The sequence below is a fragment of the Magallana gigas genome, chromosome 6, assembly GCF_963853765.1.
Source record: "Magallana gigas chromosome 6, xbMagGiga1.1, whole genome shotgun sequence".
Classification (NCBI taxonomy): domain Eukaryota; kingdom Metazoa; phylum Mollusca; class Bivalvia; order Ostreida; family Ostreidae; genus Magallana; species Magallana gigas.
The window spans coordinates 33,729,119-33,754,804 of record NC_088858.1 but is presented as its reverse complement, the minus strand read 5'-3'; the positions used below and the strand labels follow the sequence as shown (position 1 = coordinate 33,754,804).

Sequence of the window (25,686 nt, the reverse complement as noted above, 5' to 3'; positions counted from 1 at the left end):
AGTGGGTATTCCATAGTGTATTGTCATGCATATGTACATGTGATTTAAAAACGCGACATATCACGAAACAATATTAAATTCAGATTGTATTCCAAGTATGGGTATATTAAATACATTGCTTAATAAAAAAAAAAGACAGGCTCAGAACATGATTAAATTTTAACAGCTTGTACGAATTTTATTTTTTAAAGCGGTGTGGTATCCGTGCTATTATTATTGCTTCACAGCCGTGTTTTCGACTTCCTTGAAATATCAAACATGTCTAAAAATGTAGAAATCTTTTAAAACCAGAAGGAAAATCAATTTGTTGTACAATAACTACCGGTATCTCTGTGTAAACTTCCGTTAAAAGCCCTTCAATTATTAATTTTTCGATTCCTAGGTGTAGATCTCATAATCTCTCATCTGAGCAAACATCCCGTAACAGATGGATTTTATAGCAAGCATCAAGCTCTATAGATTAAAACATTGAAGAAGTAGTAGAGGAAAAAAAACCTCGTTGCTTTTCAGTACTCTTTATCGATTGCAAAGTCCATCGCCCGTTTTTTTGTTTGAGAAACTTTGGTCTTTTTCTTTTGAGATTATTGCTAAATAATGTTGATTAAGGATCGAAGCATCACTTACATGGTGTCGAATTTCAATTAACGAGTACATGTCCGGAAAATAAAAACCACTCTACTGATTACTTATTCCCTCAGGGAATAAAGATATTTTTTGTCGTCTGCAAAAGTCCACGTGATTAAAATCGGGCTAGATTCACCATCAAACGAAAACCAAAAATCTTTTGCTTAGCTAACAAATGTTTTTAAAACATTGATTGTTTTATTTATATCGGCCTCTTGCGCCATCTGTCAAAACTTATCTCGGTACAAATTGTTAGATTAAGGCGGATCAATAGTGCAGGAAAATATGGAAAAGCGCTGCCGCGACGTTGACTCATTTAAGTCCCTTCGATTTGAAAACCCAAAACCCTGTATTGATTGGGTGCTATATTCCACATTCCAAACGGATGCCAATTTTTTTCAATGAATAATTCCTTTTTAGTCTTCACAAACATTGGCGAACAATCAGCATCAGATTTAACACAAAAACTTAGGCTTGTCGTTTGATTAGTTAAAAACCGTATACGTTACAACTTATTAACGAACTATTAATTGCAAACAAGTAGAAAAGAGAATGAAATTGTCTCACGCAAAATCTAACAATCATCTTTAAAACTTCTCTATAATCTGAAATATTCTTAGGTACCATTTTTAGGTCGATCATCTTTTAGATTTTTTCGATAGTGCTTTATGTTCAATGCTTAAACTGAAAAATGGAATTCAAGGACTCTATTGAGTACAATGAAACATATGACATGCTTACATGCAAGTGTGTCTAATTAATTAAACTTAACTAGCTATGAACCATTTATGAAAAAAAAATCGATGCTAAAAATACAATAACACAATGATATCTGACTGTTGAAAGTCTTTCAAATTAGGATTTTAAGATATCTTTGGAAAATACAAAGGATCAAAAGAAACTAAAGAATAACTTCATGGCTATCTATGAGGTGTAAATTCTAATTAAGTCTAATGATTTGAAAAAAAGAACCAACGGATCAAAATGAGACTTTGAGAAAAATTTGAAAATAATTAATTAGAAAAAATAATGAATAATCGTTATCCGGAAAACAAATAAAATGACACTCTTTCATAAAAGTGTTTGGAGCGATCACAGTAAAGGAAAGGGCATTCCATCAGCGACTTCCGGTCTTTGGTATGTGTCGACATCCGGTATTTGGTCCTGTCGGACAAAACTTCCGGCTGATATTTAGCTCTGCTTGATATTTAGTTTGACGTTTTCACAATTCATGTCTGGAAAACCGCTCCTCACATTTGAGCATTGTAGCAATTAAAATCTGAATAATTGTCTGTCTCGTCCTCGTTCGTGCTATGGCTTAAACATACATGTAGTTTCTGAATAAATGATTGTATTTTATGTTCATTTCATGCAATGGATTCGGCTTGTTCCAACAATGTATCCAGCTGGTGTGTTTGTTTTGATTTTAACAGACATTTTTGTAAATTTTCAAATGAAAGAGCTCCCAAAGGGTCATTTGAGAGCTTTACATCAATGTGCATTGTTTCGCATCAGCATCAAGCTTTTCCTGTATGGTGAGCGAAAATAGACACGGAATCTAAACAAATACTCCAGCTGTATAAATTGTTGGAGTATACTAGTTATCAATACGTTTGGTGAAAAAAGCAAATTAAATTAAATACACGTAAAATGCACATATGCAATAAGAAGAAGGGTACAAAATTAAAGCGGACACCACACTCATATCCCAACATTCACAACAACAAACATCCAATTTTAAAACATGAACACAGGCACCTGCCGTTTTAAACGTTTCTTTTCAATGAATATTTTTTCATTAAGAGTTTAAAACATCTGGTGCCAGTGGACATGATATCATTGAAGTCGGCAGCCAAAACTCAGCACCATGATTGAGTCGACAAGCCAGATACACCATAAAGCAATTAGTAAACCACCCCACATACGTACCATTGCAAACGTCTGATAAGGTAATCATATTAGTCTTTCTACAGAGGCAATAGCGAAGGACACCACATAAAAGTATCAAATGGGAACTCGTTCATTGTTGATACAACGTATTTCTACCACACTTCGTACATTATGCATGAATGTACGTGTAATTTAAGAAGTTTAACCTGCTTTGTTGTTTCTCCTATCAGGTTCGTAATGTTTGTACATACTGTACAGCACGATCTTGCATACATTATACGCATAAAACAAAATCTTTATATATATCACTAACTGAAAAATCAGCTGACCTACGACCAAAATATAACACACTAATCTATTGTGAAAAAATACTTGCAGTCGCCAAGAAGAGAAATGGTATTGATTCCTTAACACCGAATTGACATGTTCATGGATATTATCTATGAATATTTTCTATGGCAATATGAACCACGACTGCCACATTATTCACGTCACCTAGATCAGAACATAATCTATCCTTCATCAAGCACCATTCAGGCATTCATTTACGAGGCTACGGACGGAAGTTCCATTAATCTATATTCAATTCTGTCAATATAAAATCGCAATATTTTAAAATATCCAATACTTTATTGCTGGCACGGTAATTACAAGCGTGCACATATTGAATGCGTTTAACAAACTTTGGAATAAAAATGTGGTATGTGTATAATACATTTGCGTGTAGTGTTATTATGAAAAACGCCTTTAATTGAAGAACAAAATAGTCGATGTGGATGGCTTAGAGAATTGGCAGTGTTTTGACAGACGTAGAAACGACAAGACTCAAATGTGTCATCTTGGCTAAATCTCACGAGGGCTTTGTCCTTGCGTTATAACTTACATCCCCAATGCATATCGATTGGTTGCCAACTGCCAAAGGGACAGCTTTTAAAGGGAGAAGGTGCCGCGTTCTACCACCCTTGGTTCCTCACTACAGCGATTAAATGGACACCAGTATATAATGCCTGATTTCAAGGGAATACTGGAATAGCGTACTATACGGACGAATGTTTCGAACATTTAAATTTGATACACGAACCAAATGATGACAAAAAGCAATTTTTTATAAAGTCATTTGATATTTAGACACATTTTGTACGGTCGATCAATTGATTTAAGGGAAGATTTTTTTTAAATATTTTAGTTAATACATTTTAAGTAGATACTATATTACCAAGATATGAAATATGATTTTTAGCGGTATAAGATCAATAACGTCAAAGCCCACTGCTATATTATAGGCGAGATTTCTTTCCTAGCTTTCTGAGAAACATATTAAATTTACGTATGAAAAAGAGAAATAAGTTTACCATAGAGAAGCACCATAAAATGATAACTGACATCTCAAGAGACAACCGTCTCGTTATACACAATGACTATGAAGTGTTAATCAAATGACAATACCAAATTTTCGAAAGCCATTCTACATCAACTTACTGGCATGGCGGCGAGAACTTCGCAATAACTGTCGTTTACTAATAAGCTTAGTGATTGCGAATGCATGTACGGCCAGTAAGTGGTCATATTCGCTGTAGCGTAAAGCTTTTCGCATTAAGAAGTCTAGCTCTTTATCTGCTTGTAATTGGGAGTAGTAGTTTGACTGGTCTTACAAGAATAAGAAGGCTTTGACTCGGTCGGTATGGATTGACTATATGCGATGAGTTCGACAGTACTTTGAATGGGGAGATGGTTACTTTTGGTTAATAACAGGAAAGGGTCAAATAATTATCAATGTTTGCACTAAATTTGAACCTTACAATACATTACCAAGTTAATCTTTCGTTTAGTACATTAATTTTGATTATATAAACAAAATTTGGTGGTAAAGGTGGAGGGGGGGGGGGTGAAACTGACATGTCCTGATAAAGGAATCAAGTAAATATACAGAATTCATGAACAGGAAGTAATGACACATGCTTTGATTGTAAAACTTGCAAGCAGTCTTCACAACTAACATGAAACGTCTCTTTGACAGTCAATCGCACATTCAGCTCGTCTGAACCCCGACTTCCGGCTCGAGATGGTTGCTTTTGCAGATGACTTCACACGAATTTCAGACGACTTTCCACATCAGACTGACATAAGCAAGACTGGCTGTTGGTACACGTTTAATGAAAATGACAGCCCATGTCCGATGTTGCCTGGCCAGCCTGCCAAATTGGATTTATCTCAGCTCAAGATTGGAGGATGCTTAAATCTATATTCTTTAGCTTCAATCTGAATAACTTAGCCATGCATGCTTAAAGATCTTGAAAGTAAAGGTAGAGAGAATCTGATTAATAGAACAGACGCTTTTGTTTCCATCTGTGCCATTTGGAAAAGAGATGGGCTTTGAAGCTGTTTCACTTATCATTGCAGTGATAACAATTAAGACATCATTCAACGGTTTAACAAGCCAGGCTTAACAAGTGTAAAAGCAGAGGAGCATGTTTTGGTTTTTCTCCTTGGATCGATCAAACGAAAATATGGAGTGTTCAGCCTTGAATCATTTTGTTGTTATATCAGTGAATTAAAACGCGTGTTGCGGTTACACAACTTTTTCTCCTCCTTGCACACGCGCATGAATGCATGCAAAAAATGTCGATATATCAATGGAATGCTTACCTGATAAACATCTCCACCCCTGTATCTGCCATGCATCTTTTAATTCCTTTCCATGATTTCTTCAGTTTGAACACCTGTCTAGCGTCTAACGGTAGCCGGGGGTCCGTCGGTGCGGGGGGTGCTGGGTCCGGGAGCGCGTCCGCCATTATTTCATTGACGTCTGTCAGCGATCCTGCCTTCGCGGTTTCATCGCCCTCTGCCGACGATAGTCTACATCCCATAATTATATTTCTCTCAATTTAGTGACGTAGTACGCGAAATGATCAATACTCTCTGTTTTCTCTCTACAGCCGGTGATGAGTGGGTAAGGATGAACGTAAATTCATGTATGTACCGTGCATAGTCTATGGAATAAAAGAAAGAAAAAATTAATAAATATAGCAGTTGGTTATTGCATGTTCTTGCTCTTTTCTGTTGTGATTCAGTAAATACAAGTAAACAGTGTTCTGTTCTTAAGTGAGCGCATCATGCGGGCGAGATGTAAACAATGAGTCTCGGAAATAATAACATACAACGGCTACTTCATACAAGCACTTGACTTGTCATCACACAGTGCAAATATTTAACGGAAGAAGCAATTAATGCGAACAATGTCAGTGCACATTTCGTCATGTATTGTAGCCTGTGTTGAAAGGGGGGGGGGGTGAATGTGATGAACACTTGCTTACACGCATTCCTCATTCAACAAAGGAAAAATTAACACGCAGGGTTTAACCCCCCCCCCCCCCCCCCCACACACACACACACACACATACACACACATTTTTGTTCTTAACGCCGAGGTTGAACAGTATCTTGTGAGATAAATAAAAATGTACAAAGTATTTCTTTTTTAAAACTGATTTATAAAAGTAAAGTGCAATAGATAATAGTAAGTCTTTATGCATTTATGAGAAGGTACATTCAATTTTTTCTAAAAAGCATTCAAATGTACAATCCTGAAAAATACATTATACGTCCCTGATTACAGCGAACCAAGTGCAGTTTTATTATGCGTGCTGTACATTAATATCATGTCGTATCTAGATAATTTATCAAGCGACAGATTCTCACGGCTTTTGCTGCCTAAGGGAGAGAATCGATTTTCACTTTCCTCAGTGTATCAGTAAATGTGCGATAAACCTTGCTGACAGTATTGATAAAACCATAGAAAGAAATCGGATTCATCATGTACGATCATGTATAACGCTTAATTCTAAAGTTACACTACTAGTATTTGAAGCAGTAAAACTGTCAAATTTTGTGAAATATAGAGTATATACATTGTAAAATAATAAAATTTTGACATTTGAAAATTCAGAAAAACAGTTTTTATAAGAATCCAAATACATAGTACATACCTTTCGATTTCACAAGCGAGCTTAATATTGTAAAATATTGTATTTTTACACGGTATCCGTCAAGTTAAAAACATCACAGCTATAACAGGAATTTAAAAGATGTGCACCAGTGAGTATTGCTTTAAAACAAACTTTTGAAGCATAAGATAATAAAACTTCCTTTGTTTAAAAAATCTGAATCCGGGACGCATGAAAATAAAACTGTGTGAGAACTTCCATACACCAATTATAAATAACCACAGAATTGTGTCTTCTTTTTCTCAGGCATTAATACGCGATCAAGTTGAGTGCCCCAGTTTTCTTCTGCAAATTCAATGTGCGATGGAGCAATAGAAAATTTAAAGTTCTTCCTTTTCAGTCCACCTCAAAAAGATCTTTGTCTGAATTTGTTTGTATACACAGTTAAGTAAAAAAAAAACCATGATATAACAAATTCGTATTTCCTGTAAAGTCAAACGGGTATGAATAATCTGGTTATCCAGTTGTCGATCTTTGTCTCTTTTGGTTATACAAAGGCCTGGAACTCCAAAGAAAGTTAACACTCAATGCAACCGAGAGGAAAAATGTCCACAAAGATACCATCTATATACCGGGACAGAAGCGGCATTGACCATAATCCCTCTCCAAATCTAATATTCAAGGCTGAATAATTTATCCCTCCCGTTGAATTGCCTTTGGGCTAAGTTAGTAGCGAGTTTTTGTGCATTATAAACGCGATGCCTGCCGGATAGAATTTGTTCTGCTCGATGGAGAGATGATTTGATGCTAAATGTATTATGGCACAGGTGCATGTAATTCACATTGTAAGTTACAACCCCTGCAACAGAAGGTCAATCGCGTATGTTGCGCTGCCGCTGGGCTATTATATCCTATATTGTACGTCGAGCTTGTCTACTTGACGCTCTTCAAATACATTGTCAATTTCTATTGTTTAAATTATCTTTCGAGTGAAAGCAAGTCGATTGTAACCATACGGTAATGTATAGGGTTGTTTAAAAGTTGGAACTTAAATAAAACTGAAGATGAAAACAAACAAACTATATAGTTTAACTCTTGTAGATGATCTATGCAATCTATATAGACCACAATATTGTGCAATTTTATTTCACAATCCAGTTTTCCATTAAATTCCATCTAAGGAATATATTGCTTTTTCTGGCAAAAATCTAGAGTCATATTCGTAAGCCTACAAGAAAATTATGCTAGATTTCCACAATACATGGATTTTTCATCAATCTATGGGCTGATACAGATTAATTATATATTGTTTAAAAATTTTAAAAAGTTTATGTATGGTACATGTAGTTCAATCGGTATTTTGATTTTCAATATTCTTATTTCAGGAAAAACTCTGAGTAGTATTATGCAATTATGCATTATGCAATTATGCAATCTTAAAACAAATCTAATAAAAACTTTACATTCTGTAATTAAGTGTACAAGTTGCCATGAGTTAAAAAGGACCAATTACTCAGTCGAGTAGATGTGCTTTTTATTAAAACAGTTACGATTTTTAAAAGTTTACTTGATGCACTTTCCAAGACATGACAATCGATTTAAAAGATAACTGCTTATTATTGCACCAGGACATACACTGTCTCGTTATTTCCTGAATTTACAGAATACCCATTTTCGTTATGCTAATGGATTGTTTTGCTCATATACATTTGGATGAGATTTAAAGGGTTTTCTTCGTTTTCTGTTTTTCTATAATTCAATTTGAGGATAAAAATCTATATTGATTCATCTAGTCGGAAGGGGGGGGGGTGAAAAAGGGAGTGCAAAAGTGTAATGTACAGTATACAACAAGGAAAATAGAGTTCATCGTATCCAACAACAAACTCAACGTTCATAGCCAATGCTTATAATTAGAAAAATGTCTTTAAATCAGCGTGAATCGTCAGAATCGAGATTCCGTGAAGAAAGCGACGAGAAAAAAATCCATCATGTTAATCCGCATAAATGAAGACCACAAGCTGACCACGGGTGGCCTCCCCTCCTTCTCCTGGGCTATTTCCCTTGTCATAGAAAAACGAAGGTTTATTAGATGGCCAAACTTCTATATTTTTTTTTATCTTTTTTTACAAAGCGTAACACCGAATACCCATTCTTCAATATTTAGATTTCAGAAAGCTGCATCCATTTCATTTGCTTATCAAAAGATTTTAATTAATTCTTACTTTGTTGGTTCATGCGAGTTGAGAATTGTAAATCGAAATCTATGTATTATACATGTAGCCAACGTTTCTAACCTTTCATAGAACTTTTAAATCACTCGGTCGAATTTGTATTTAGGACCATTTTAACAAGAGCTTGGACTTTGGGTAGTTGTTTCAAACAACAATGTGACGTAGGCCTGTCTATTTCATTGCTGGCCATTCAGCCTTGGCTCTATGAAATCAACACGATATGTCTGGCTTTTGAGTTAAGACAACGCAAACTGTGTATATTTCGCTTGAAAACAGCGTCATTTCAACTTGTTTTGGCGCAAGAAAAAGATAGTTACATCCTACTGAAAGTCTTTTTAAAAATGGTTCTTATACACCGATAACGTTCAAACCACGTGAACAGAAATTTAAATGTTCATTTTTGATCGACGCTTAACATGTCTGGCTGACTTTTCTTAGAAGTGAGGCTTCAAACGTCAACTAAACGTTTACGTGATGGGACTGACGTTGCGTTCAAAAAAGCATGCGCTTTTCAACAACCTAACGGTTGTAAGTGCTTAGAAGCTGGATTTTAGCGTAAGCTATTAAATTATTTTTATCTCCTAAAAATGTTCGCCTTTGTTAAAAGTTTGATTTTCCCCTTTGTAAATAGTTCTACACATATGCATGTAAACGTAAGTATTTACCAAGATCAAATTCCCGTCAATTTTGTACCTTTTGAGTCCGAATTTTAAAACTTACCATAATCTTTGCGTTAGACTCGAGTTATCCGAAACAAACGCCTTTAAAGCATCTATCTTTTAAATTACATGAAATGCACATGAAAAGGAAACATACCGTGTGGTAAAAAAAACCCCGTGCTGATCACGTGTGTCGAAGGTCACATGATCTAAAACTATAATGTCCCTTTAGTTTTTTCATTGTTGGAAAGTGCATGCGCGGATCTAGAGGGGGGGTCGGGGGGGTCCCGACCCCCCCCCCCCCCTGGAAAATGAAAATTTATTAAATTTACATAGTAAAATTATCGCGAAAATATGCCTCGGACCCCCCCCCCCCCCCCCCCTGGCAAACGCAATTATCATTCGGACCCCCCCCCTGGAAAAATTTTCTGGATCCGCGCATGAAGTGAATTAATTTTTTCGGCACGAGTTATTTTATTGAGTTATTGAGAATCGCATCTTCTATGTCTTGAAATGATTAATGGTGTGCCATGTTCCCCTTTTTTTTCCCTTAGCAACCAATATGCGAGCTCTGATGGGGCATGGCTTTGCAATTTATCACTGATGTGGAAATCATAATCATTGATGTTCGCTTTGAACATTTCAATCAAAATAAGAGGGAGAAATGGATATTATTGAGGAAGCGTGCTAGGTCGCGGAGTTGAAATTTTGAACCGAACGACGAGCCAAGACATAATTTGTTGTTGATTACACGTTTTGTGCCAAAATTGTGTCACGTACAATTTAACACGTGACAAATTTAATTTTGATATACATAAAACATAATAAAAACTTTTAAAAACATGTTCTTAACTTCTAATATGTCTTCCATACATAATCAAAATAAAGAAACTTTATTGATATTTAATATAGTATTATCTATTTATAATAATGTAAGTAAAAATATAAACTTTAAGGGATATACTATTATGTCAATATTATATTCAGTTGGTCAATTAAAAAAAAGGGTACAAAAATGCTTATGTCACCAAGATTAGAACACCAATGCCTGCATGGGTTTAATATGTTCTCTTCATTAGAAGGGAGATTAGAACCTGTTCGATTGGCATTGAACTAGGTTGATTACGTGATCAAATCCAGTAAAACACAAGAGCTTCTCAGTTCATTTTCCTGTTTACTTTTTGACATTGTTATTTATTCTTTAATTTTACCTTTGAGAAATATCAATCATCTCAATACATGAACGTTTAGTTTCTGTGCTTCATATTACTAATTGAAGCAACGGACAAACCATTAGCTGGTGCAATAATCATTGTGACATTGCAGTCAAATAGAACCTTTTGACATTGAAAAATGTTCACAAAGAAATGACAGGTTTTTTTTTTCTTTTACAAAACTATTTTCAAATGCAAATGTATATCATATAAAACTGTTATGTTACATATGTCACCATATAGAACTGGAAATGTGCAACTATTAGCATTTTGATTTGGAAAGTCGAAACCATATTTTGATCAGTGGTCTCAAGGGACATAGCTGAGGTTGGATGATCGAATACGCATATCTATATCATCAATATTTCAGCATGATAAATGAGAAAATAAGCTTATTGAGAATACACGACAAGAAAATTAATTTAGGATGCTTTTTTATGTCCATTAATCAAATTATGACAGTTATGTGGACTCTTGATGGCTGTTCCATAAAAAGCAAATTAAGATTTATACTGAGAAATGGTAAAAGAAAATTGCCAATTCTCTTCATAAAAGCAAACTCATCAATGAATTATGCATTATAATAACACAAATAAGAAATAAACTTTCCTTAATGAGAAGGTCAATATATTTATGAACAGTTGGCATGGTAGATGTTAATCGCAAGGGGTCCATATTTCTTAATGATAAAAAACAACATATGCTACAACATATTATGTATATTGGTACATGTATTTAGGAATACATGTTCACTATCAGGGTTTAAAATTGATGTGAAATTGTTTATCATGACAAAAAATACAGGTGCCCCCCTCCCCCATATAAAAAGTTCAAAGGTTCCTGTAGCCGTAATCGAACAACCATTTTTACAATTCACAAGAAAATGTCACCAGTTATTATTCTGGATTTATTGATAAAGAAATACCGAAGAGTCCAGGAGAGTCCTAGCACGTTGAATATTTAGCAATTAATGTTATCTCTTCTGTGGCTGATTGCCCTATTAATTTTTGTTTCATTGGGTACCGACATTTACAAATTGTCCATAAATCGCCGATCTTCGTCAACTTAATATCACGCCAGTAATTCCCATAGTTGTTTGGATTGTAGAACATCGAATGGATATATACATGCAAGTGTGAGAGGAATGTTTGTAAGTCAAAATAATAAAACATGTAATTAATCAATCAGACAATAAGAAATAGGGAAAATCCTCAAACCAAAGAAAAGTTATGTTTTTTAAAGATTGACAAAAATGCATGTAACTTTTTATAAAAAAGAAAAATTAAGAACATGTTTATTCTGCTACATATACTTCCTGTTCATAAATTACTTCAAACAACGTACTTCCGCTTGAGTTATTTCCTTCTACAGCCATAAATGACATCAGGCCGCTGGTAAAAGGATTTTTTGCATTTACTTCAGTGGTCATTTAAACAAATCATTTACTTTTTCTCCAGTTATGTTCAAAACACAATAAAGTAGTGATATATCGTATACGATATCGACATTCATTATAAGCTACAGTGTAATTGACTTTACCAATCGACGGTGTACACTTCAGAAACCTGACATTGATGTTAATATCGTCGATATCAACGTTATCTTATTTATACATTATAAATGGATCTATATAATAAGTTTTAATCATCAACAAATCGTATACTTAAAATGTTATATATAACCAATCGACGGTGTACACTTCAGAAACCTGACATTGATGTTAATATCGTCGATATCAACGTTATCTTATTTATACATTATAAATGGATCTATATAATAAGTTTTAATCATCAACAAATCGTATACTTAAAATGTTATATATAACATATATAACATGTTATAAATGTTAAATATAACAGAATACATGTATATTATAGATAACGGAAGTTTGCTCATTAAGAACATTATATTGGACACCTCTGTATGCAATAAATATAATTGTTTGACATACTAGATAAATACATTATTACACATTTAAGAGCTTATATTTGTCCAGTTATCGACCATATCGACGATATCGTATTGATATCGATTCAGCATCGATACTATTTTCAGTATATCAGCAAAGGTTTAAACAGTGGTATGAACAATTGTGCGTCATAATATTATCGATTTCGATATCGTCATTATGTATACGATATCGTCGATATGGACATCAAGTTTAATGCTGGTCGATAAATGTTAGAAATCGAATGAATATAATTGATGTTAACAATTATAGTCAAATCATGGATACCGGGATGAGCTACATGTATCAAGGTAAAAAATAAATGTCAGAAACCGGGAGTTGTCACATGACATACTAAATTTTGCTTGAAAAAAAACCCCAGTCCATATATTTTTAATTCCAAAGTAAAGAAATTTAAAGTTCAAAGGTGTATTGATTGATTTATATGAACACATGAGGAAAACTCAAAATAATGTCGTTTTGACGTACAACTAAACGAAGCCGATCGTGTCTCAATTTGGAATAACAAGTGTACAAAATATGTTGAAAGAAAGAAATCGATTCTAACCGGTCGGAGAAGACGAGTAATCCCCACTTCTTCCGGAAGTTTCAATGATGGGGATAGTTTTGATCAATTCTTTGACCCGAACACTTTCCTTTATTTAGATAATCACCCGACAATATAAATCAGTACAGTAGCCACCATTCTCTTTGATCCCATTAAGGCAACAGCTTAATGGTAAAGTTACAGCTGTCAGTAGATGGAATCAGTAATAGCACTTTCGTGACTTGTAATTATAACTGGATGAAAAAGCCCGGATGATGTTTGAAGAAAAGTAATATTATAATAAAAACTATTCTTTATTGAAACCCCCACCCCCACCCCCATTTTAACAAGACCTTGGACTTTCGATAGGACCCTTGCGTCACAGATTGCGTAGTTCAAAAGCCAGACAAATCTTGTTGATTTCACAGAGCTTTGGTTGAGTGGTCAGCAATGAAATAGACAGACCTACGTCACATTGCTGTTTGACACAACTACCGAAAGTCCAAACTATGTTAAAATGGTTCTAAAACAAGTTGTTTTCAGAGTAAAAGATGGATGGATAAGTAATGATAATGTAAAACGAAATGCTTGCGTCGATGCAATATAGATATGCGTCTACTTGGCTGACAAAAAAAAAATATAAAAATTGTACGTGCAATAAAATGCCTCAGTTAGCAGATCACCAGTAAGTTTTAAGTTTCTATTGATCCAAGACTTTACTTTGGCAAGAAATCCGTTGTTCTAAAGAGCTAAAACCTCCAATTAATGACGCTTGGCACAAAAAATGGTGCTCAGATGGAATTTACAAAATCTTTCTGTCTATAACACCAAAATCGATAACAATTACTGGACCAGAAAGGCCCCTCTGTTGAAAAACAGAATTGAAAGAAAGGCAATTGCAACCGCGTAAGTTGGAGTAACAGCTAAATTAATATACATCGGAAGTAAGAACGGAATGAATGTTGGTAACATGAATGGTGAAGGATAAAATCCATATTGCTAATTCTATTCCGGAAGTTATTATTTCCATGCTGTCAAAACATGACTGAATTAATGTTTTTTTCTTTAGAAGATATGTTTGATAAGGATGTTTTGATTTTAAAAGTAAAGGTTTTTTGACAGGAAGTAAAACAAATGTCGTCACCTTCATAATCCTCCGTCTCTCTCTTTCTCTCTTTGAGCCTAATATTTACATGTAATACTTGTACTTGAACGCGGATCAAGGTTATCTCATTGCTTCCTGCTACCAACAGACATCCCGATAACCTTAGTTATCTAAAGAATAATACATGTTCAGCTAGAATGGTGTATGAAAACATTATTATTTCGGTCTTATTGATAAAATAAAGAGTAAGAAAAGCCAAGAAATTCCTGAAATAGTGTTGCTATTGTTGGTTTAGTGTTGGTTAATTGAAATCTATGTGGTGGTTAATGTGGTTTGTGGTCTGAACCTCAGATGCTGCACTTTAAGGGCATATTTTAAAATCTGGACTGGTATCAATGCAACCTCGTTTTGACCTCTGATTATTTCTTTACGAATCTTTTATATTGATTGAATTGTATTCTTGTCTAACCCCACATAAGAATACTAAATACAAAAAAGTCCTCTTTTTTTCTTTTTCGCTTGAAAAGTGTCCATCATGAACTTCAAATAAAATTTTGTTCTATGGTTCAACAGAACGATGACTGGCACGAGGCCTTAAATTGGTTTGTCCAAAGCATCACGTGATTGGTTTGTAATTGTTTATGATTTTAATGATAAGTACGATTTTAAAATGTACATATTGGTAATAAGGAATCATGACTCGTGTTTTTATCCCCATAACAGTCCTCTATTCCTTAAATAAAACCCAAAATAGCACTATTATTCACATGTAGAATGAAATACGTTTTAATCCGTCATAACACCGCAGTGAGTTATAAATCCATTTTTTTTCTATATAAACACAACTAAGCTTTTTTTTTGGAAGAAATATATTTAGGTTTAATTGCTACATGTATTATCCTTAATTAGACAAACATCTATTTTTTAAATCAATAAAACCGAAAACTAAACAATGGGATCAAAAGAGTTATAAGGCGATAAATTGACGGCCAGTCCGGCCAATGTTTGGGCAAATGTTAAAAAGCAAATCGACTTAAAAAAGTAATAAGTACAAATTCATCGTTGCTTTAATACAAGGAAGCATGTGTTTCATTTGATGATAGTAAGATTGGTTTATAACAAAAGCCCTATTAGTCATTCGAGTGAAAATTTGTCGTATTTATCATTTATTACAAATCTAACTCATACTTTTTAAAATGAAGGATATGTTTTAAAATTAAATTAGAAAAAGTCACACAGTCTCCGCTCTTCGAACGATCTTTTCAGCCTTTCTTTTTTTGTTGATACCATGAAAATGAAACGTTGCATTTCATGCAACACCCCCATCAGGAGCACTATAAAAGCAACCATTAACCTATCTATAATCGTAAAACAGTTTTACGAACATGGGAGTTTTTTATATAGCACTGAACAGCTGGAGCACGGTAGACATCTGCCCCCATCTCTGGCTCCCTCGCCAAATTCATTGCATTTTCCTTTTGCTCAGTATGAAACTAAATTTATTCATGAGCTTCTGACAGGCTATTGTGAAATACATAGCCCACTTAACATACATGTACAAACAACGATTTTCCAATTTTCGCGTTGTCTGGAATTCACTGTACATCATTACTGCGCAATGAATTACGTTAAATGCAAATCCTACATAGGCCTGTGCGGTAGCGAAAGAGAGCACCCTCAACCCCCACAAAAAAGAAGTTTAATTATTTTCCGCTAATCTTGAATTTGAAGTTTTTATCTCTAATTTGCAGGATTTTTAAAACAACTCACCGCCAACTAACCCCTGCACCAACTGTCACATCTTTACAAAATTGCTTAAGTAAACTAACACTAATCAGTAAATTGTGTCATTTAAAGAAAAGACATTAAAAAAACAATTTTCAGAAGTTCGATATAATGATCAATTACTTTATAAATGTAACTTACATATATCATCAAAAATTTCAAAATATTAACCTACACAAAATTCCATAGAAAGAAAAGTCGTGATACTCAAAGTTAAGGTTATTGATCCCATTTTTTATAGCAGCAGTGCATGCAACCCATAATAGTTTTCCCACTTATTTCGACTCTTAGCTCAGACTTCGGTTTGATTATCTTGCATCTAGACAGAAGAAATTGTGAATCTATTGATTCAAGTAAAACCCCATCTCGATACACTTAATCGAGTTACGATATGAAAATTGAAATACATACTTACCGTCGACGATTGAAATAACGTAATTACGCTATATCCCAAGAAACGATTCGAAGTAGCACGTGGAGGAGTAAAAATGGTCTAAGAAAGAGCAACATTACTTGAGGGATTGATCCATCTACGTTAGCATGAACTGTGTCTATGAGGGAATCGACTAAGGGAGGGGGGTATCTTGCATGTCATGCGTCTGGTGCAGAAAATAACCTTTTCGACCTATCTAATTTGCTGGAGCATCTTACAATTGACGGGCGAGTGGTCGACATTTCGCACACAGTAATATAGCTCTTGAAGGAGTTCATTTCTCGCCGCCGAGAGCCTCGTAATATGATGTGATCTGTTATTAAACAGGAAATCTTTTTTGACAGTAATTCATTTTGAACCGTGGCAGAGAAACATGTCAATTTCCTTTTGTCAACTGTTGTCTGTCTCGGGCTGTTCTTGAGACGTTACAAAAAGCAGTCATTTCGTGTAACATCATTTTCACGAGCAGACAACTAAACAAGCACGGAACATCGTTCATTTTTAAAGCGTCCCAGACCCACCCACCCCCTTTCACCCTTAAAAAAAATATCCTAAAATCCGGGGAGGGGGGGTTTGAGGTGGGAATCATTACCTAGAAATTTGATCTACATGTAACCTTTCCTCATATTCTTAATACTCTGACAAAAAGTTGAGGGGCTAAGTCGTTAAAAAAAACATTTTTATTACATATCATGTACATAAATTTACGAAAAAAGGTCGGTTTTCCGCAAAAATAGATAGTTGATGGACCCAGATAGTTACATGCCTGATTAAAAAACGGAAATCTCCGTTTCTTTGAAACGGGAATGTCGATATTTGAAAGGCGCAAGTTTTGCTGTTTTACTTATCATTGAGTAATATACGAATCATTTTTGCTCTACTTCGGAACTCGAAAACTGTGCGCCATTTACAGGTTGCATTTGTTAAAATAAAAATAAACCTAATGTATCTCGTAAAGTAGCCATATTAATTATCTTCATTTTTTCAAGTTTATGAAAAAAAGATTATATCATTATCCATGAGGAGATAAAAGGAATATTAGAAAATGATTCTTATTACGAACTCTTCAAATCTCGGTCAAATTGATTCAAGTTGTCGGAGTATCCGGCTCTCAGCCACGGAGACAGATAGTGCTGCGGAGAGTGAGATAAGACACAAAGTCGGCACAGAGAGGTTTAGGGAGCCTCTGTATTAAACTAGGCTTTTTACAACTGTTACACTAACTTGATACATTGCTACGTACAAAATAAGCCATTATGAAACTCTGCGTCAACGGTTTGTAGAGAAGAGGGAAGGTAGACAGATACTTTTATGACAATTAAGACAAATTTTAGATGTAATATTAATCATAAGTACCATAAGTACGGTTCAATTAATCTGGGTAACATTAGTCAGAGTAAAAGAATAAGAGACATATACATAGATGATCATCACGTTTATAAAGAGTGAAGGCGCGTGGCGTATAGATTTCAACATATTTGTTGGAGAGTGCCTGACATCAGCATTGCGTGAGTAATAGGTCATCCAATGGTCATGACCGAGGCACACTATAAAATCGTAACTTCTCGGGCCTTTCGTTTGTTACATGTAGCAGAAACCTTCCGGGTTCTACCGGAAATGCCATAGAAGTTGCGAGTGTTTGTTTCTACAAATCTGAGTTCAAAGGGTTTTGAAATATCTTTCTTCTTGTTTGACTTTTTGATTGAAGTATATATCATCATCTTTGGTCAAGATTAAAATTATGAGGGTAATTACTTGTATGTAAAAGATGGAACTTTCCACAGAAGTGTCTATAAATTTCGAGGCCACGCTTATCCTGAACATCAATGACCACCCTACTTCCCCATCTTTAAACTTCTTTTATGATCCTTCCCCCGGTGGGAGATGAGAACAAAATTTTATTTAGAAACATAAATCATTTTACAGTATTCGACCTACATGTATAGATTTTAATTGAGTACTTGACTGGGTTCAGTAAGAGGACTAGGAGTCGTGGCCCTTTTTTGGAACTGAACGCACGCATGCTCTATGTAGCAAATTTGTTTTGACGGTATATATGTGTGAGCAATGCCAGTAAAATTAGATAGCTATTGATTCTATATCTAAATAGATTCAGTTTACGTACAGTAGTATATACAGTTCATATCAAGGCCAGGGTCAGGCCAGACGCTTAGATCAGAAAGGGGACAAAAAGAATCAAAATAATTAGGACTCGTACAAGTGACCGGGGTCATCTTGTTCGTCCTACGGTCAATACAATGTGTTACATGTTTCTTTGTATGATTTTTGATTAATTGAACTTGGATGTCTACATTGGGCCCTACTCAGACCGATATTATATTTCCATATATTAATTGAAAACATGAACTTTGTTGGGAATAGGATAATTAAAAGTAGAAATTCCTTTGTAATAGAAAAAAAACCCAAAACACTAAGTAAATTGGTTTTGTCAATATGCGCTAAATGCCAATTTCGTTGATATATTGATTCAAGAAAATTGGTGTTTACTATCAAGTGCAAAATCTAACAGCTCATTGTATTGATAGGATCACTGGCAACGACCTCAAACGTATCCTTGAAACTGCGAGTTTCACTTAATCCACGAAAATTAATGCCCATGAATATTAATCAAACCACAATATTTCTTGGTTTCCCCTGTTTTTATTTTATTACTCTTTGAGGGGGTTTATAAGTTGTTATGGTCTACTCAGTATTCTTTCTAAATAAGTCGGATTTTTCGGGGAAGGATCCCATTATTCGTTGATGTTGATTAGAACTGTTTACTGTATTTTCACATAGAGAAATCACATGAGCTTGAATGACCAGATGTTAATAACGTATCTAATTTACATTATATCATAACAGAATGATTTTTATATAGCGTGAGGTGTTTTTATATTTCATCCACGATCAGTTTCACCATGTTGAAGGAAAGACATAGCTAAAAATACAGATTTAAAGGGTCTGTATTGTACTGTGTACAAAACATGGATTTAGAACCATTTTATCAAGAGCTTGGACTTTGGGTAGTTGTGCCAAACAGCAATTTTAGGCCTGTTTATTTCATTGCTTGCCACTCAGTCATGGCTCTTTGAAATCAACAAGATTTGTCTTGCTTTTGGGCTAATACTACGCAATCGGTGCACATTTTGCTTTAAACACTGTTAAACCGCGTCATTTTTAACTTTTTTTGACGCAAGAAATAAATAGCAACGTCCAACCGAAAGTCCAAGGTTAAAATGGTTCTATTCTAAGTTGAGAATTGATCAGAGATGTCAGATTTTCCAATTATATCCTTTCTCATTGGTAAAAAAGGGTATTGTATTTTCCCAATGGTAAAACAATTTTGCGTCTTTCCTATATCGAGTCACCCATAGGTGAAGAAAAGTACGTCGAGTTATAATTTAAGCTTTTGGTTTTGGGATAGTGCCAAAAGTTTATTACAATAAGAATTCTGAGCTCATAAGCGAGCTGGACAATTACAAAACAATAGATTATATTATCCGTCATGCATTTTCATGTTCACATTAATACCCCGTGCCTGGTAGTGTTTTGTATGTTTGTTAATTACTTAAGCGACGATATACCGTTAGACATGCAATAACAGAATTATGTAAATATTAATGGTTCTCAAGTACCAGTAAGACTCAGAACAAATACTTCTCTCTGACAAATACCAGATACAAATTCTTGTCAGTTTTTAGCAGCTTTTCTGCAATTTATAAATTTGGCATTTTGCAGTTTTCAAATCAAACTGCTGTGAGTTTCGGCGCGTCAGTATTTATTGGAAGAACCCCAAGGATTTTTCTTTATTAACTTAATATATTTATATTCATGAAGATTGTTTTGAAGGTCATTTACGCTACAGTGATGATAAAATCCAATATAAAATACAGATTCGACATGACGTATAAGTTGTTAATATTTTAATATTTTCCTACTCTATGATGCCCTGTCATTCATTGTATCTAAAGGATACTTTAATTTCTGTTGATTCCTGTTCTTTTTATTACACAAAAATTAGTTAGGTTGTTTACTTTGATTGGACAAATATCAATATTGCACCGACTGTCTTGAACAACTTCAAATCAAACTGCTGCTAGTTTCAACATGTCAATATTTGTAGCCATATTCTAATGATATTTTAAAAATATCCTTCTTGTTTTTATTTTGAAAGTCAGTTAAACAACAGTACAAATCTAATAAAAAGTCAAAAATCAACATAGCATTGAAGTTAAAAATCCTTCTCCGTGATTAACCAAGTTTCTTATCTTTTTAGTACAATACGGAAATTAGCTTGCATGTTTATTTTGACGAGACAAATAATATCGATATTGCACCGACTGCCTTTAAAGATTTTACGGACATACTGAACTACTAATGCAACGTTAACGGCTAAGAAAACATGGACGGAAATGAGCAGGGTTCTTGATATATATTATACTCTTGGTAGCGTTTAAATTAATTTGACCTGCAATTTCATTCAAATTGCTTTGAGACATAAAATGGATTTAAAATGAATTTAGCGTTTTATTTCTCGTTGCAAACGCAACGTTGTGAAGTCAGCTCTAATTAGAGTATTTTTCACCAGGAGACAAAACAGATATGGGTTTATGGCCTAATCCACGGTTCTCGAAAATAAACACTGAAATCCCATTAAAGTGGTTAAAACTGCATGGGTCAATTTATCTCCGAGATGCAATTCACATCTCTGAATAAAGAATATCTAGGGAGAGAGAAAAAATCCATTAGCCACGATCCAAATTGCAATATCTTGAGCCCCATTTCCTTACGGGGATCATTTAATCAGTTTTTCTACACCGTTAATTGATTAAATCACTATCTAATTGATGTGATGTTGAACACAGATATGTATTTTTATTATAAAAAAATCTTCCCCTCCAAATGCCGCATATTCAGTAGCGTTTTATCCTCAGTATTAAAGCTGTACCCATTCAGTAAATGCTTGCTTAAGCCTGTTGCAGATGTCTATCAAACTATTTTGTTCTAGGCATCTTATTTCCAGCAGAATTGATTATACATAACCATCCATACGCCAGCACTCCCTTTGATAGTAGCGGTTATTTGGTCGTTATTTGGACCAGGTTTTGGACCACGCCAGTTGTAATCAAAATAAAAAAAAAACAGAAATAATTAACAGCAGGTGTAAAAATAACATAAACATGTGGTTTAACTACAATCATCCGCCATACTCCATTATTGATGTAAAATTGTCTCTTTTGCAACAAACAGCGTGTTTTGACCTTTCGAAACTTTTAACACTTAAATACATGTACCGATTTCCTTTAAACATCGTCAGAGCTTTTTTATCTATCACATCTTGATGGTGCCGAAACCATTGATTCCCCCATGCCATGAGTTTAAATTCTAAGATTTAGACATGCTGCAGTAATGCCTGTTTCAATTGTGATGCAATTATTGTAAATGCATTATGCTGATGACCAACAAGGCTTCTTATTGCATTCAAGTTAGGCCTATTGTGAAGGGAATAGGTGTCAAAACATGTGCATTGTATTTTTTATTCATCTCAGATATTGATCATAATCTTATATGTTTGAGGTTTTTAAAACAGGTTTTCTTTTTGAATGTTTTAGAGATAAAGACAAAAAATCTTTTCGTTGACTTGAATGGAGGACAATATTTCCGCTCGGAAGTGACTACAAATTTATTTGTTGACGTTGTTACAACCTTAGATAAATTTACTTTTCAAAGATAACAAATATATTTCCTTCGTATACATGTAGTTATTTGCTTATCGCGGTAATATCGCCACTATTATCTATTGACCATTCATTTCAGTTGCTAATGCATTTCCATTTGCATACTACTTGAGATGTTATCAGACTTTAAAGTTCAATTTTCGTAGAATAAATATACCCTTTTTTGATAACGTTATTGCAGAATATTGTTTTAGAGACAATATCAGTACTTCATGCCAAAATAGCAAATTGCATTCCAATCAATACTACTTCTTAAAATAAAAGCCCTTTATTGTGCAAAAAGGACTATAAATATTGATATCGATGCATATCAAAAATCTTATAAAGATAGAGGAGAGAGAGAGAGAGAGAGAGAGAGAGAGAGAGAGAGAGAGAGAGAGAGAGAGAGAGAGAGAGAGATCTAATTATCTAATGGGACTAAACAAACCCGTTGAATTTCAAAACAATCGAGCGAATTTTCAATATTTAAAGTTGTCAAATATCAAACCTTTATTCCATGCCTTAACATTATAGCTTTTGTGTTTGCATAAATGATTATGATAGAAAGTTAGCTTTAAATTCCGTTATCTGATCAAACTACCTCTTAGATTAAGAGTTTTGTGGGGATTTAAATCAAATCATCAAAAGCTCGGTATGGAAAGTTGATGATAAGGTTTCATTACCAAAGTCTTACGAGAGAGAGAGAGAGAGAGAGAGAGAGAGAGAGAGAGGCTGCATTTTGTTTTAATCGTAAAGAATCAAATAGTTGCATTGATTGATATCCTCATGCTGTCACATTTTATCATAATAATAAAAAATACCATGCCCGATTTATCCGCCCGTAAACGAAGCTTTGGGTCACCATGACAAAACTGCATCACGATGCTTTTAGTCTTCTTCATAACGACGTTTTAAATCGGCCTATTAGAGCAAGGGTTCGTCATAATACATTTAATCAATTTTTAGAAACTCGCATCAAACAAACTATAATAAATCGACACAAATCTATTGTGTTGTTCTGATGAAATCTAGCGCTGCATGTTTGCATTTTGTAATTTTACTATATTTTATAATGAATTTTACAAGCTAAGGGTGTACCTTTGATTTTTCGAGAAGAAGAAGAAGAAGAAGAAGAAGAAGAAGAAGAAGAAGAAGAAGAAGAAGAAGAAGAAGAAGAATTTGAGAGAGAGAGGGAGAGAGAGAGAGAGAGAGAGAGAGAGAGAGAGAGAGAGAGCTCCAATCAAAATGTACATTTCTTTCACTTACACGCTGAAGATTAATTTTGCCAAAACCATGTACACTTGTTCGATATTATACTTCACATACCTCTCCCGCCCAGAAGAAACAACCTCATACATCAGTTTGCTACATGTATGTGAATGATTGAAAGTAATCACACGTCGATATTCGCCGGAGGAGAGTCGCATTCTCTGGTTTGTATGAGATAAAATTGTTCTCTCTCAAATATTTGTATGCATATATACACGTGATAAACTTCCTTGAATGCTCCAAAGGTGAACCATACATGCAACTTCAACATAGTTTTAAAGATTGAGACACCGCTTAAAGGCTCTTCAAATAAATACGAATGCAAATACCATCATTGATACTATTTAAAGTTTGATGCGATTTTTGGATTCTAAAGAGTGCTTTATGGGTTTTTTTTTTTCATTCCTCATTATTTGCGAAAAATTCTGCAGAAGATATTTTTGAAACCCGCGTTAAAATACCATAAGCACATTATGTTTTTAATCGTCTAGTTTGTTTGTATGTTTTTTTTAATTCAGGAAATATTTTTGCATTCATAAGTAAAGACAAGAGAATAAAGACGAACTTCTAAAATTTACAAAATACCGTATGTGTAAACCGCTTACCTCAAAATCCCGGAAATAAGTGTCCGAAGGAAGACATCACTTGTCATGAATAAACACTCGGAGATGTAAACACTGCTCTCGCACCTGCTTAGCGTCTTCCACGAGCGTACACCTTGTATCCGGAAATTCTCCAACTTCGCTCTGTTTCTACCCTCTATCGATTGCTTCTCAAATCGCTATATCTGAAATTGCCCTTGTACCGCCTACGCTTTTAAAAAAAGACCCTCATACTTTCGCTATACATACTTAAAAGATACCCGCCTCGATCTATAAACCGGGACACATTCTATCAAAATGGCACTTTTTTTCACATAATCGCCATTAAAATTCATTTTTCAAACAGCAAATGGTTTGAAACTATTTACTTAAACCTTTGTCAACTATCTAGATGTTTAGCAATTAGCCATATTTCGCAGCATATGTTTGTTGTCTCTTATTTCTCTAGGGTTTTTTTTTTTCATTTAAAATAATATTGCTATTTAATATCATCGATTTTTTTTTTAAATAAAAACTTTCAATGACAAAAATAATGTACATGTATGTATTGGAAGCCAGGTGTGTAACTTTGCATTCAAGGTAAATTTATCGAGATGGGTTAAAGAGAAGATGCTGATAAAAGCGAAAGCATGGGTACATGCAAGTTTGGGCAGCGTCCAGAAAATGCAAACTTAGCCAATCAATTTTAGGGTTTATCAAATATTTCTCGGCTATCTCAAAAGAATTGTGTTTATCATCCTCTTTGATCAAATTAAAAACGAAATTCAGTTTCTGTTTGCTGAATTTTACAATCAATCAGAAATATTTGATCGGACACCGGATAATTCGATTTACTCCATTCAGCTTTAAAATTGTCAAACATTTAACAATTGGATAATCAAAATGCTATCAGATTTTATATAACGTTATGAAAAGGATCCCCGAACATACACGGAGCGCATGATCCAGCTTGTACCGGAAGAAGAAGAGGATGGCTGGGAGGAAAACGATTTTTAATGAGGTGACCCCGACCTTTAACAGCTGGTAGATTCTTATCCATTGGAAGGTTAACCTACAGTAAATCAAAAAAATCACGGTATCTTGATCTGATTCCAATTCATTTTTGAACAAAATTTGTAATACTTACTTTAAGATTGGCCCTCGTTTCATTTGCTACATGTAACGATTAAGGCACACGTCGATCTGCTTTTTGATCGCTATGGAATTGTTAATATATTTTTCTTCTAAATAAAAAACTAATATTTAAGAGAGAGAGAGAGAGAGAGAGAGAGAGAGAGAGAGAGAGAGAGAGAGAGAGAGAGAGAGAGAGAGAGAGAGAGAGAGAGAGAGAGAGAGAGAGCATTTCAAAAGTGATAATCGTTGCTTCGCCCCCAGATCATGAAAACACACACCATTGATTTGTTTGGAACCACTTGTATATCCAATAGCCCTCGTGTGGATCTTTGTATTGTACTTTGTATTTAAAGAAGGTTTGGAGGGAGTTGTATTGAGAGCGAAAGTGTTCCTAAGTGATATCTGTTTTCTTTCAGGATATAAAACACGTGTAATTCAATGTAAATCGGGTCAGTCAGGGGCTCTGGGATATGTTGTTTTGTTTATATCAATATCAGATGGCGCCATTATTTTTATTATAAATGAAATTCAAGGCTAGCAGAAACTCTTGTCAATTTATAGCAACTAAAAAATTTCAAACTATTTAAAATGATTTTTATGTA

The 25,686-nt window shown here is 34.4% G+C and overlaps 1 protein-coding gene across 2 annotated transcripts in view; it reads right to left on the bottom strand.

The window, feature by feature from the left end:
* LOC105347935 (globin-5) overlaps window positions 1-24,133 on the bottom strand; it is a 30,072-nt gene extending 5,939 nt beyond the window's left edge. Inside the window, exons 1-2 of one of the 2 annotated variants that reach the window (XM_011457190.4) lie at window positions 23,975-24,133; window positions 5,161-5,504 (exon numbers count right to left, since the gene is read on the bottom strand). In XM_011457190.4, the coding sequence (XP_011455492.2) occupies window positions 5,161-5,381 (221 nt within the window). In that variant the 5' untranslated portion in view covers window positions 5,382-5,504; window positions 23,975-24,133. Of the gene's footprint in view, window positions 1-5,160; window positions 5,505-6,500; window positions 6,637-23,974 lie in introns of those variants that run through there. The other variant, XM_011457191.4, reaches the window with a different exon arrangement.
* Between the last annotated feature and the right edge of the window lie 1,553 nt (window positions 24,134-25,686).